Source organism: Amphichorda felina (genome assembly GCF_050947745.1).
Source record: "Amphichorda felina strain 45539 chromosome Unknown scaffold_5, whole genome shotgun sequence".
NCBI classification, from domain to species: domain Eukaryota; kingdom Fungi; phylum Ascomycota; class Sordariomycetes; order Hypocreales; family Bionectriaceae; genus Amphichorda; species Amphichorda felina.
In genome coordinates, this window is record NW_028145045.1 from 330,028 (window position 1) to 344,251 (window position 14,224).

Below are 14,224 nucleotides of genomic sequence, written 5' to 3' on the forward strand. Positions count from 1 at the left end.
CATCATGGCCTCTGACTCAATTCGCCGTCGCTGACGCTCCAATCGAGCATGGTATTATCCCCTCACCTCACCCATATCTTCGGTTTCCAGAGTTGCTAAGCAAGCTCCACGATTCCATTCCACGTACCCACGTTCAATCCCAAGTCATCTTGTCATCCGAGTGCTCCTCTTCCCCGACATCAAAACGCCGTCTAAGGAATGGGCGAAAAAAAAGTCCACCAAGTGGAGCTGATCGTTCAACGGGTTCCATAGGCTTCCATCTTCTTAAATCTCCTTGCGGGGGATGCAGCTCATCACGCCATCTCTGAAGAGGCAGCGCTGGTCGAAGGAGCACGGCTTCGGCGTCTGGGTGCATCCGTTGGGGCCATCCTTGCCCTTGGGCTCAGGAACGGGGGAGGCACCAGCGAGGCCGATGATGGCGGCGATGAGCGAGATCTTGGCGATGCGCATCTTGGCGGTCGGCGAAGTCGAGAACTGGATGGTTTTAACCGGAGCTTCAGTCGTGTGTGTTTGTTATTAACGAGAGTGTGTTGGGCGTCACTACTGTGGGAGATGCACACGAGTCACGAGTGGGTGGCCGGTCCCCTTTAAAGGCTACTGGTCGCATCCGTCCAGAGCGTGGCTGTGTCGGCCCTTCGCTCATTGTTTGGGTGTGTCTGGAACGTTGCCGCCTTCCGGGATCCTTGTGTGGAGGCCAATGAATATCCCTTCCATGCAAAGCACCACACCAGCGTGCCTGACAGCTCAATCACACCTAGCGATGGGCGTTTTATCTTCCAAACGCAATGAGACAATAGCTGTTGGCAGCCCAAAGTCGAAGCAGAAGAATGCACACTATTACGTATTACGGCTTGCTGGCTGGTTTTCTGATCGAATGTCTCTTTAAAATAGTGAACCGTGACCGGGTCTTTGTGGGCTCCGAGAGACCGAGACCGAGACTCCTTTGAGCCAAGGACCCTGCGCCGCACTTCCTCAGGTGAGGCCCTAATGGTCTTACGAATCATGGATGTAGTCAGCACCCCTTCCGCATCACTAGCCAGACCAAGCCGCTTGTTTTTTTTTTCCACGCCAGCTTGGACAGTCTCATAGATGGCTCTGAGGTATTGGACTAATGCGTGCCGCCATTCCTCTAGTTGCCCCAGAATGTCTTGAACTTGGCGTGGCCCGATCCGGATCGGGACCACATGTCTCGCCTACGCAATTCAGCAGCTCCAGCTTTTCTCGGAACCGAATGGAGAGGAGGGTGGATTCGGTCCCTGGGCGCATGCTCCCGGCCGAGGCCCCCCTGTGTCCCACCCAGTTCCGAGCCCATTCGACATTACCTTCCTTGTCAAGATATAAATAATACTACGGCAATGCCCGTGAGCAGGTGCAATACCTAGTATAAGTAATTATCGTTTCAATGCGTTAAGCTTACGGCACGCAGTGCTGTACGTATTGCCTCTCACCCACGCTGACACCGCCATCGTCAGACCATCCGAACCCAGTCGGGCCAGTCACCACGGCACAGGCTGCTCAACTCTCTGCCCATAGACCACGATGAACCTCTCATTGCGCGGGCCCATACTCCAACCTGTGTCTCAGCATAATAGTCGTGTGCAATCGCGCCAGGTCTTGAGATTTAGTAGACACCTAGGCTACGTAGAGCCTAGAACCCACTGCAGGCCGCGACAGTCAGACCGAAGATCACGAGGGAGTGGCATCCAAGTGGATGCGACTCTGTCATCTGTTCTGTCCCTGACCAACCGTGTTTGGTGGGCCAACTTGGACTCTAATAGGGAGAAAGTCAGGAAGTTGGCGGCAGAGTGCTATGTATAACTGGACGTTTGTCTGGATACAATTGTCACTGATACAGAGAATCGCTCAATGACACTGAGTGGCTTTTGAGTGGAAAAGGAACAGCAACGGGAATAACATTGAACGTTAAACCGTGTGGTTTGGGAAGAAGCCTCCATGACTCGGAGGGGGAAAAATGTACGGATACGTAGCAGTTGTTATGGCGGCCACAGAGACACAGCGGAAGCACTAACTTCCGTTCCCGGCGGGGTCAGCCACCCGCTTGGTGATGGTGGGATGTTTGGTGGGGTTTGTTCGCGCTCGAGAGTCTGAGTCAACCTCGATTCAAGTCCCTGACCTCGAACCCAATCCTCAAGTTCCCAACGCCTAAATCGCCGGTCACTCGGGTCAAAATTTCCCATCCTTCATATCCTTTGCCATTCACTCCCAGAGCGACCATGACGACCACAAAACCCGAGGAGAGGCTCGCCCTCATCCGCGAGAACCTCGCCGAGTTTCTCAACCCCGAGATCATCGAGAAGATCCTCAACGAGGGCCGTAATCCCAAGGTCTACTGGGGTACGCGACACAGACACCCAGAAGAGCCCAGTAGAACACCATGCTGACCACACGCGACGTCTCGCAGGTACCGCCACGACCGGCCGCCCCCATGCCGGCTACCTCGTCCCCGCCATCAAGATCGCCCAGCTGCTGGCCGCCGGCTGCGAAGTCACCATCCTTCTCGCCGACATCCACGGCTTCCTCGACAACCTCAAGGCCCCGATCGAGCTCGTCGAGAACCGCGCCGAGTACTACCGCTTTGCCATCACCTCCCTGCTCAAGGCCATGGGCGTCTCGGTGGAGCGCCTGCGCGTCGTCCTGGGCAGCTCCTACCAAAAGTCCCCCGAATACGTTATGGACCTCTACAAGCTCTGCTCCGTCATCTCCGAGCACGACGCCAAGCGCGCGGGCGCCGAGATTGTCAAGCAGTCCGACAATGCCCCGCTGAGCGGTCTGCTCTACCCGGCGCTGCAGGTCCTCGACGAGCAGTACCTCGACGTCGACGCCCAGCTGGGTGGCATGGACCAGCGGAAACTCTTTGTCGCAGCCACCGAGTGGCTACCGAAGCTGGGATACAAGCAGGTGGGTTTGCTCCCATGTGGTTATTCTGTGAGGAATTGGGCTGACAATTTTCTCAGCGCGCACATATCATCAACGCCATGATTCCGGGTCTTCAGGGCAGCAAGATGAGCTCAAGCGACGAGAGTGCGTACCGATACCCTGCCGAACGACACTAGGAAATACTAACATAACAACACAGACAGCAAGATTGATCTTCTTGACCCCGCCGACCTGGTCGTGAAGAAGGTTCGCAAGGCGTATGCCGCGCCCAAGGAGGTCGAGGGCAACGGTCTTCTGGCCCTGGTCGAGTACGTCCTGCTCCCCGTCTCGCAGCTGAAGACGGGCAAGCGCGAGTTTGTTGTCGACCGCGAGCGCGACGGCCTCGAGCCCCTCGTCTACACCGACGTCGCCAAGCTGCACGAGGACTACAAGAACGAAGTGGTAAGCGACCAATAACGAAACTACGGGGGAATTACTTGAGCTTACACCACATTTAGTTGACGCCGCAACTTATCAAGCCCGCCGTCGCCAAGGGCCTCAACGAGATCCTGGCGCCCATCCAGGCCGAATTCCAGGCGTCCAAGGCGTGGCAGGAGATTACCGAGAAGGCTTACCCGCCGCCCCCGCCCCCGCAGAAGAAGAAGAAGGAGAAGAAGGACAAGGGCAGCATGCACCCTGGTGCCAAGAACAAGCCCCAGCAAGAAAATGCCCAGCCCGACGGGCCCAAGGCAGTAGACGGAGTGCAGGCGGCGACGTCAGAGGTGCCGATCAGGTGAAGGAACGAGGGGGTGGCCTGAGGGTAGACGTCTATAAAACCGGAGTTTGGTATAAAAAGATACGGAGAGTTAGAGCTCATGTAGCGTAGCATGTCAAATTGGACCATAGACCATATCCAACGGGTACAAATTCATAGCCGTATGTTTTATCATGACTCGATACCGTTGTATTGACTCCTGACGTTTGATAACTATTTGTTTTTATCACAGAGATGAAACTTGGGAGGCTGGAGGTGATTCCATAATCGAGTGGGCCTTCCTTCCGCTTTGTTGGGGGGTAGGAGGGACTCGCGATACCCTAGGTAGAAAGATAAGATGACATCACTGCACTACCAGTAGGTATGGTACGCAGCACTGGTTCTACAACATCAACAAACACTGAAATTCGCAGCTCAACTTAACAGCCACACTTCGGTACTATTCAATTCATCTTTAAGAGAACTTCCGCCCGCCGACGCAACCCACCCATCAAAAGTCCGTCCGCTCACGTAAACCGAGATTCCCCCTTACAGCTAAGATGAGCGAGCGTCAGAGAGTCTATGTCCTCCAGTGTGGGTTACACCACCACAGCACTAAAATACTCGGCATCTACACCACGCTCCGGGATGCCAACGAGGCATGTATGGCACAGGCGGACGCGATCGGCTTCCGGGTGAAGTCCCCGTCGCCCAAACAGTTGCCCACCGAAGATTCTGCGCTGGTCGCGAACCCAATGGTTCTTGAAACGGTCGGAGGGGTGCGCTACTAGGTCCAGTCACCCAACAAATTGCCCACCCATGATCCTGCGCCGGCCCCCAACTCCCTGGTTTGTGAAACGCGCGCAGGGGTGCGCTACTGGATCCTAGAATGGGACGTGACGCCCTCCACGGCTGTTGATCTAGATATGTTAAAGAATGGGACCCCAACTTCAAATACCGGACGGCGGGATAGAGAATGAGCGTTGGTTTTGCTGATGAAACTGTAGTGAGGGACCAGCGTTTCGGGTGTTGGGTAAGAGTACAGTGTAAGACTAGAGAGGCGCAATGGAAGAAGGGTTAATATGACGGATGTATCTATATAATTGGTGAACTACCGGAGTTGTCTTGCTGAGTGCCTCATCTATAAGAATCTATGATCTAGCCTGTGAGTCTATCGGACCGTTTTTATCTATCCGTCTAAAGCTTGGCCTTGACCTGCTGCTTCATCATGGTCTCGGCCACGATGCGTCGCTGGATCTTGCCCGTCGCCGTCTTGGGCATCACTTTGGTGAAGTAAACCTACGTCTCCGTCAGCACTCTCCCTCTCCATCACTCAGTATGCACGGAAGGAAACTCACCTCCTTGGGAACCTTGAACTTGACCGACCTCTCGGCCATCCATCCCTTCAGCTCAGCGGCATCCATCGCCTCTCCGGGACGCAGCACGACCGCCACCCCGATATCCTGCCCGTACACCTCGTCGGGCACCGCGAAGCTCACGGCCTCGGCAATCTTGGGGTGGCGCGTGAGCACATTGTCCAGCTCGATCGGGCTGATCTTCTCGCCGCCCTTGTTGATGAGCTCCTTGATGCGTCCCGTGATGACGACGTACCCGTCCTCGTCCAGGCGGCCCTGGTCGCCCGTGCGGAAGAACCCGTCGCTCGTGTACGACGATGCGTTGGCCGCCGGGTTGTTGAGGTACCCCTTGGTGACGTTCTCGCCGCGCACGCAGATCTCGCCCTCGGCGCCCTGCGGCAGCTGCGCGCCCTTGTCGTCCAGGATGCGCACCTCGACGCCCTGGCCGATGCCCACGCTGCCGGGCTTGCGCTTGGCGGGGGGGAGGGGGTTGGACGTCATCTGGTGGGCCGCCTCGGTCATGGCATAGGCCTCGAGGACGGGCGCGCCGTACGTCTCCTCGAGCTTGTGGAAGACGGCGGGGGAGAGCGGGCTGGAGCAGGACCGGATGAAGCGGATGTAGGGCTTGGGGCTGGGAGGCGGGTTGCGCAACAAGATCTGGTGGATAGTGGGCACGGCCGTGTACCAGTTGGCCTTGTGGGTGATGAAGTCGGGCCAGAAGTCGCCAGCAGAGAACTTGGCGGGGACCACCATGGAGCCGCCGGTGTACAGGGGAGCGAGGAGGCCGCAAAGGAGGCCGTGGACGTGGAAGAGGGGCATGACCAGCATGGTTCGGTCCTTGGGCGTCAATTGGTACGTCTCTTTGATGTTGTCTATGATTTGTGTTAGTGCGTGTCGCGCTAAATCGGAGGAGAAGTACACCTACGCATCGTGCGGGTGAGGTTCCGGTGGGTGAGAGGGACCTAGGAAGAGTAAGTACACACTGCCATGGGGAGATTAAGTCTTCCTCAGCTTACCACTTTGGGCCTTGACGTAGTTCCGCTAATCATGGTGAGCGACTTGTCGTACTGCGAAGGGAGTTCAAGTTCTCGTACCTCGTGTGGAGAATGAGAGCAACGTCATCAGCCTGGGGTTTCAGGACCTTCTCCTTCTTTCCCTTCAGCTTCCCGAGGTCCTTGACATCGAGAACAACTTCGCCTCGATGGGCATCCCAGTAGCACTCGGCAATGGCTGCATTGAACCTGCGCGCGGCCTTGACGCTCGGGGCGGCGGCGTCCCATGCACCCCGTGGCACGAGCACAATGGCGCTCTGGACATCTTCAATGTAGAATTCAAATTCATCCTGCTTGTAGGCTGGGTTGAGAGGTGCGGCAATGCCACGCTGCCACGAGGCGGCGAGGAAGGCGACGATGAACTCCCACGAGTTGGGCAGCGCGATGGACACTGGAGAGCCGAGGGTGATGCCGAGGTCGGCGAGCTGCTGCTGGAAGCGCGAGACCTGGGATGCGAGGGACGAGTAGGTGACGGTAAGAGCGTGAGGCTTCGAGGGGATGATAACGGCGGTGGCCGAAGGATCGCCCTTAATGGCGGATTGGAGAGTGAGCGCCATGGCGGGCTTGGTGGTGACAATATCTTCTGATATCGGCATGTGTCCGTGGTCGGGGATCCAGCTTTCTACTCATAATAATTCCTCCAATTCCTCGTCACGTGTGACAAGCCTCGCGGAAACCCGACCCACCCTATGACAACACTGATGCCCTCCATTTCATCATCTTCAAGTATCTCCTCCTCTAGTGAATAAATATGTCGATACCCATCGCTCCTCTCACGACACGCGCTTCTTACCATTGCATCGCCGGCCGACCAATTGCAAAATCCCGCATCAATGAGTGGAAGCTACTACGGGCATCTCCACAGCTAGAAGAGCGACGAGGGGACGCTCATTAACAGGCCAGGTGCCCAAACTTCATCGCAGCAACCTCAAGCTTCTGCGGCTTACGCTGCTTGCCTGCCGGAGACTTCTCCATAATTGATGGTTACGGCCATTGAGCACGAGTCGCATCTAGCACCTTGTGACTTATGTCCAGAAGGTGAACAATCCCCATTCACCTGTCCCACTAACTGGTATCACTAGCGCCCGGCGACAACGTCAAAGCTCGTCCGTCCATGGGGCCCCGCATTATGCCCAAGGTTAGGACAATCTGCCTTCGCGGACAATCTACACCGAAGGACTATGATAGTATGATCAGATATTTGCACTAACGCTCATCTAAATACAACCTAACACGATATCAGGGTATCTCGCCGCCTTTCTCATTTTTCCATGTTCCGGCATAGTGGTGCTTGACCAGTGGCGGGGGCACTTCTACAGACTCGTCATAAGTGTTTGTAGACGCTGCAAAGGCATACCCTGGGAGGACTAACACGTCCCCAACCAGTTTAGGTTCCAAGAGATTTTGGATGTCTTGGACCGTAGTGTTGAAAGCCTCGCCCATGCTCCTGAGAATACTCCTCGTGAATCGCCTGGGGCCTGTGGCGTCTACCACATCCCCTCCCATTTCAAGAGTCAATCCCTCGGCAGGGACATTCTTCTCTCTCATCTTATCCTGGAATGACTGTATTATATCTTCGACCACCATCCACATGTGCGGCGAGCCTGGTTTGGCCATGATGGCCCATGTCGCAAATTCACGGATGATGTTATCGCCCCAGTCGACATCAAACTCCCAACCCACGACGACGTCTGCGTTGTCCTCGTACTGAAACGGGACCCATTCGCTGATAGGTATCTCGCAGGAGACATCGAGGTCGAAGTATATGCCCCCTTCAGCGAAGAGGAGAAGGTATCGCAGGATATCTGCCTTCCAAATGGGGACTGGTTCCATCCATATGCTGTCAGTGAATCATCTACTTGGAAAGCTCAAGCCAGAGTTACGAACCCGTGAGGCCGAGATAAATCTCGACGAGTTCGGGATGGGACGCTCCAAATGTGTTCAGAACGTAGGCGTCGGCGGAAGATTCTGTCATGAATTCCACCCCATAGCCCATGTTGTTCCTGATGCAGTTGTCGGTCCATGCTCGAGTGTCGTCGTTCAGGCCATTCGACCCTAGCTTATACCACAGCTTCTTGGGTATCGTCAAGTGTGTTGGCTCCACTGCCACAATGGTGCCCAGAAGCTCGCTTGGGTGCCATACACTGTTGAGGATCAGGAGGGAAACGCAGCAAGCCAGGACAACTGCGGTAAGTATGATGGATTTGGAGTGTTTTCCGGCCTCCAACATGGCTGCTGGCATTGCTATTGTCCGGAACTGGGCGGTCCTTGCGACGGAAGGGGGCCAACGGGGTTTTATGGACATATTTATATCTATATATAGTGTATATAAATGGGACATGGTCGGGAAGGCGAGCGAAGAGATATTACTTGTAGTTGGAACCGGTGACTCTCCATGGCGTCTAACGGGCGAATTGAGAAACACCCCCAAACCACTGGGCCGTTTCACTGACTACTGTTGGTGAAGGGCGAGGTGGGAATGCTCAGAGCTTCATACGCGCCAATCCGAGCATAAGCATAGCCGGTAGGATTCGAGCCAAGATAAAGCGACCCGACAATGCGGTTCAGCCTGTACGACGACTTCGTTAAGCGCCGATTGAACTGGCGACATCCATGAATGCACACGACCAACAACGCATTTTACGTGGGCTGAGCCGTTGTGCTAAGCAACTGACTCTTTCTGTCATTCGTAAAAAAGGCACCGCGATACACGCGCTTGCTTTTTTTTTTGTAAAGATTTCTCGATTAGGAGGTGAGGGAAATACGCGAGCAATTGGGGGCTCGAACTACGCCAAGGCAGTACACCAGATGAGGGAAACGGGGAAATGAAGAGAGCGCAAAAGACAGAATGGCCAAGAGCAACGTTAGAAAGTCGGGACGGCGAGAACTCAAGACGGAGTTTTCATCATCACCTAGGCGCACCAGTTCCCTTAGCGACCGATCGCCGAGGACCGGAGCTTAGAGCTGGACCCTGGGCCGACGCAAATGAGACAAGCCACAGGAGGAAATGACGTCGTTGATGCAGCTGCATAAGGGTTGTCTGTACGGATAGATGCGCATTGTTCATCTTGGTGTAGAACTAAGTATAGTCCAATCGTTTACCTCGATAAGCCATCGCATCGTGAAGAAACGATGTTGGCTGTCATTTGCGGTTATTATCCAAACGGCGCATTCCCCGATTGGGGTTGTCGGAACGTACCGATAGGTACCTCGTACTCAACGCTGCATGCAGCATCACTCGTCATCGTGGGAAGCGAAACAAAGCACTTAAATAGCTTTAGCTTCGAGTCGGGTAGAGAGGGTCTAGTAGTTATGAGGTGACAGTTGAGTTCTAACCCAGCCAGGAGCGTCCAGGTTAGCGGACAGAGTGATGAGAGGCGTGCGAATGAATGCTTCGTCAATTGCCTCTCCTCCCTAGAATGCAGATGATCATTTGCTCTGACTGAAGAGCTAATTATGCGGCTTTTAGCCTCATTAATTATTCCAAGTTTCCCCGCCACGTGGAATCCCAAAGAGGCAGTGGCAGATTCCAGGTCTGCAGGCTAGAGGTCTCTGCTGGAGAGGCTAACTCAGCGCCCCGTTACCCCAGGGAGCTGCGCTGCTACGCATCTAGATCCAGCGATGTAGCTGGTGGTGGGTGGTGGCTTTTTAGGCCGCGTCTCCCCCTCCAACCCAGCTCCCCCCCAAATCAGCCACACCAACAACACAGCGATCTCACCCGCCATCCGACCACTTCGTGTTTCCATCACGCCCTCGACCCATGTGTCGCTGACTTCTTCGACCCTTCCCCGGTGCATGATTGCCCGCCCACCAAGTCCTTGCCCGTCATGGCCGACGTGGACGTCGTGCCCACCTTTGGCGCAGAGCTGAAGGCATGTCCTCCCCGCTCTCCCGACGCCGACATCTCTCCTAGTCCTTGCGCTGACTGCTTCTCTAGGATGGGTTCAAGCCCGCCAATGCCTGGGTCGGCCACGGAATTGCCTGGCTCGAGGATATTCAGCAGTTCTACCGCGAACGATCTGCCATTGAGAAGGAGTACAGTGCCAAACTAAGCGCTCTCGCTAAGAAGTACTATGAGAAGAAGAATAAGAAGTCGTCGCACCTCAGCGTCGGCGATACGCCTGCCATGACGCCCGGGTCCTTGGAGAGGTAGGGCACTATTGTTAGCTCTTGCTATGCCGTCTGCTAACTCAGCACAGCGCTTCGCTCACCACCTGGTCCACCCAGCTATCTACCCTCGAGTCCCGCGCCGCCGAGCACGACCGCTTCGGAACCAACCTCGTCTCCCAGGTCGCCGAGCCCCTTAAATACTACGGCACCCGCTTCGAGGAACTGCGCAAGCGCCACGCCGAGTATGCTGACAAGCTCGAACGCGAGCGCGAGACATCTTACGCCGAACTCCGCAAGACCAAAGCCAAGTACGACGCTGTCTGCCAGGAGGTCGAGGCCCGCCGCAAGAAATCCGAATCCCACTACGACAAGGCCAAGGCCCAAAGCGCCTACCAGCAGCAGGTCCTCGAGATGCACAACGCGAAGAACTCTTACCTCATCGCTATCACCGTCACCAATCGCCTCAAGGACAAATACTATCACGAGTATGTCCCCGAGGTCCTAGACAGCCTTCAGGACCTCAACGAGTTCCGAGTTCTCAAGCTCAACGGTCTCTGGGGAGTTTCCGCCCAGCTTGAGGGAAATATGTTGAAGCAGAGCCTCGAGATGATGGATCACCTCGGCACCGAGATCAAGCGCAACTCCCCGCACCTCGACTCTATGATGTACATGCGCCACAACATCGGCGCCTTCAACGAACCCCCGGACAAGGTTTTCGAGCCGAGTCCCGTCTGGCACGATGACGCATCCATGGTTGTCGACGATATGGCCACCGTCTACCTACGCAACCTCCTGAGTAAATCCAAATCATCCCTCGGTGAACTTAAACGCGACGTGGACAAGAAGCGACGAGAAGTCGAGTCGGTTAGACGCCTTAAGCAGCGCGTCCGCGACGGCACCGAGAAGAAGGACGAGGTCGAGGTCGTCCGCACCCTCTTCGCCATGCAGGAGGACCTCCATGCCGTCGACCGCCAACGCCTCACCGCCGAGGTCGAGACCACCACTATTACCTCTGTCGTCGGAGACGTCACCCTCGGCGCAAAGAATCACAACTTCAAGAGCCAGACCTTCAAGATACCCACCAACTGCGACCTATGCGGTGAGCGGATCTGGGGCCTCAGCGCCAAGGGCTTCGACTGCCGTGATTGCGGTTACACCTGCCATAGCAAATGTGAGATGAAGGTCCCCGCCGACTGTCCTGGCGAGCAGACCAAGGAAGAGCGTAAGAAGCTCAAGGCCCAGCGCCAAGAGGCAGCCAACCAGCTTCTCAAGCCGAGTGCAGCTGGGTCAACGACCAACGTGTCGGAGGGGGTAGACCTCAGCCGTTCCAACACAATGAATTCGCTCAGCTCCAGAGAAGCTCAGAGGTCGACGACGCATCTGAGCCCGACGGAGGAAGCGGACCCTACGCCAGTACCTAGACCGAGCATGTCATCGGTCGCTAGCTCGGGAACGACGAGGCGCAACCGTATCGTCGCACCGCCACCGGCTGCGTACATCACCGATCCGAGCGGTGCTTTGAACGGCGCCCACAAGGAAGAAAAGAGGGGCAAGATGCTGTATACGTTTGACGGCACCGGGGACGGCGAGCTATCTGTGGGTGAAGGCCGGGAGATAGTCATGCTAGAAGACGATGGTAGGTCACCCCCCACATGATGAACCCCTTGTAATACTCCCCATCTAATAAACCACCTAGATGGCTCCGGTTGGATCAAGGTCCGCGCCGGCGTAAAAGAAGGCCTTGTCCCGGCCACCTACGCCGACTTCACATCCCCTCCGCCCCCACCTCCTGTGGCCGCCCGCCCGCCATCCACCTACTCCACATCCACCACCTCATCCACGGCCACCGGCGCACCTAAGAAGAAGCAGGGTCCCGCCGTGGCACCCAAGCGAGGCGCGCGCAAACTACGCTACGTCGAGGCCGTGTACGAGTACTCGGCGCAGAGCGAGACGGAGCACAGCATGTCTGAGGGAGAGCGCTTCGTGCTCGTCAAGGACGACCCGGGGGATGGATGGGTCGAGGTCGAAAAGGCCGGTGTGACGGGCAGCGTCCCGGCGAGCTACGTCCAGGTTGTGCAGTGAACATGACCTCCCCGGGTCATGCCATTTGGACATTCATTAGCATTTTTTTTCTGCGCTTTCTTTTCTCGAGTGTCAAGGAGGAGGTTTTGTATGGTGCTTATTTCAAACTGTATAGACGTTGGCAGCATTTTTGTGCGTTGAAAGTGCATGGATGGGTTGCGTAGCAATTGCGGCAAGGCAAAAAGCGTGTTGGTGTATTAGTCTTAACGAGTAACGTGTTTTCCGCATTGGGTACATACAGGGCTACACAAATATGAAAATGGCATCTGTTGGCATGGAGTGCGATTAGTAGTTGTGATGATCATGGGAACCGTGAGCCGGATAACAAGAGGAGTTTCGGCCGTGTCTCAACTGAGAAGGCCACCCAGGGTCATCATATTGAATCTGATATCCGGCAAGAGGTCTATGGTACATGTCAAAACTCCGTTGATACACTCCCCAATCCGCAAATGCCCGCCCACCTGTCATGCCTCGCTTAGGCGGGAGCCCGATAAATTCCATAACAAGAAAAACATAGGAACTCTGATGAGAAAGGGATATCATTTGCCTTCTGCGTTCCATTCTGAGGGGGTCCCCTGGGACCAAGATTGGATTAAAAAACGGAGCGGAATAAAGGAACGAAAATCAAAACAATTCCATGACGCCATGCGAGGCGGGAGGGTGTCATCTCCGCCTGGTGTATTCCCTCGCCGCGTGTGCTTGCCCAAACGCCTAGCTGTGAGTGTGTGGGGGGTTGTGTGTATGTATCCCGAAAGTTGGAGTGGAAATGAATCTATCTGGTAATTATTGTTGTTCGTAAGAGGGGGGAGATGGTTGTAGTTGTGTTCGTGATGTTCGTGAGATTGTTGGCTGGTGGCGGAGAAAACTAGCGCCGTCGAGATAAGTCGCCTAGATCATCTGTGCGGTCGGCGCACCAAGCGAGGGCTGGCCCAGCCCGTGCCGCAGCGCGTCTTGCAGCTCGGCAATCTGCGCCATCATGGCCAGAGAGTGCTGGCCCTGCTGATCCATCTCCGTCTTGAGCTTGACGTTCTCTTGCCGCAGGCGTTTGACCTCGTCCCGGAGATCCGTCATCTCGTCCGTGTTGCTGTGCGCCCCACCGCTAGATCGGCGCTTGCGTTTCATGCCAGACTTCTCGCTCTCGTTGTCATCGGGCGACTGCACGACCTCAGCAGGGGGCGTCTCGCCATCGGGGTTTGTGTGGACGCGTCGGAGGTGCTCGTTGAGATTCTCTTGACGCGAGAATCCCTTGCCGGTGTGGCGCTTGCAGTTGGGGTGGGGGCAGTTGACCGTATTTTTCGGCCCTCCGTGCTTGCCGTGGACTTCGCGCTCGTGTCTTAGGAGACCGCCGGAGTAGGTGAATCCAGGGAGGTTCTCGCAACCTGCTACCAGGCAGCGGTACGGACGCTCGTGTTTGTCCATGTGTTTGCTTGTGACTCGTTAGCATTCCGATAGATCAAACTGACGTCGAGCTTCCGTTACTTACTTCCATTCACATTTACGTGAAAAGGCCCGTACCTCCTCTTTGCAGTCGATCAGCGGGCAGTGAAACTTGCCGTCTGCCTGTTTGACCGCGTCTCGCTCTGGTTTTGACATGGCCTTGGATCGCGAAGGGGGCGATTCCATGCCGGGAGAAACATCTTTACTCTCGGGGAGCGGCTCGGGCATTTGGGGCGGCTGCACAGAGACTTGCATCGGCGACGAGAATCCTGGTGCGCTCAGATCCAGCCTGCCACCGTCTTCGATGACGCCGGGATCGTCGGGCATCATTCCACGATCATCGCCCATCACATCCCGGTCGTCCGGAAGCATTCCTGCTTCGGTCGTGTAGTGGCTGAGCTGCTCAGCAACATCGCTGTCGGTGTAGCGCTGGTCGGTGACATGGTCGTGCTCGTCGCCCATGGGCGGGTAGGCACCCTCATGGATGAAATTCCTAGGTTCGTACGCGACACTCATGGTGGCTAGCAGCCCTCAGGGGGGGCGTAGCTTGTCTGCAG

At 55.9% G+C, this 14,224-nt stretch overlaps 5 protein-coding genes across 5 annotated transcripts; 2 read left to right on the plus strand and 3 right to left on the minus strand.

Annotated features, from left to right (window-relative positions):
- Positions 1–2,234: 2,234 nt before the first annotated feature.
- On the plus strand, positions 2,235–3,674 carry TYS1 (tyrosine--tRNA ligase TYS1; the record flags this gene model as incomplete). The annotated part of the gene is made up of 5 exons (XM_083194371.1): positions 2,235–2,355; positions 2,423–2,919; positions 2,976–3,042; positions 3,098–3,339; positions 3,396–3,674. 5 exons carry the CDS (start codon positions 2,235–2,237, stop codon positions 3,672–3,674), a joined length of 1,206 nt encoding a protein of 401 aa, XP_083049284.1.
- A 1,154-nt stretch (positions 3,675–4,828) lies between these two features.
- On the minus strand, positions 4,829–6,595 carry ACO1O0_004941 (acyl--CoA ligase; the record flags this gene model as incomplete). The annotated part of the gene is made up of 3 exons (XM_083194372.1): positions 4,829–4,930; positions 4,990–5,858; positions 6,055–6,595. 3 exons carry the CDS (start codon positions 6,593–6,595, stop codon positions 4,829–4,831), a joined length of 1,512 nt encoding a protein of 503 aa, XP_083049285.1.
- A 682-nt stretch (positions 6,596–7,277) lies between these two features.
- ACO1O0_004942 (uncharacterized protein) lies at positions 7,278–8,268 on the minus strand (the record flags this gene model as incomplete). The annotated part of the gene is made up of 2 exons (XM_083194373.1): positions 7,278–7,843; positions 7,926–8,268. 2 exons carry the CDS (start codon positions 8,266–8,268, stop codon positions 7,278–7,280), a joined length of 909 nt encoding a protein of 302 aa, XP_083049286.1.
- A 1,597-nt stretch (positions 8,269–9,865) lies between these two features.
- Positions 9,866–12,230, plus strand: bzz1 (uncharacterized protein; the record flags this gene model as incomplete). The annotated part of the gene is made up of 4 exons (XM_083194374.1): positions 9,866–9,883; positions 9,976–10,187; positions 10,238–11,784; positions 11,845–12,230. The coding sequence occupies 4 exons, from the start codon at positions 9,866–9,868 to the stop codon at positions 12,228–12,230; spliced, it is 2,163 nt and encodes a 720-aa protein (XP_083049287.1).
- An 888-nt stretch (positions 12,231–13,118) lies between these two features.
- On the minus strand, positions 13,119–14,183 carry ACO1O0_004944 (uncharacterized protein; the record flags this gene model as incomplete). The annotated part of the gene is made up of 2 exons (XM_083194375.1): positions 13,119–13,656; positions 13,714–14,183. The coding sequence occupies 2 exons, from the start codon at positions 14,181–14,183 to the stop codon at positions 13,119–13,121; spliced, it is 1,008 nt and encodes a 335-aa protein (XP_083049288.1).
- Positions 14,184–14,224: the final 41 nt, after the last annotated feature.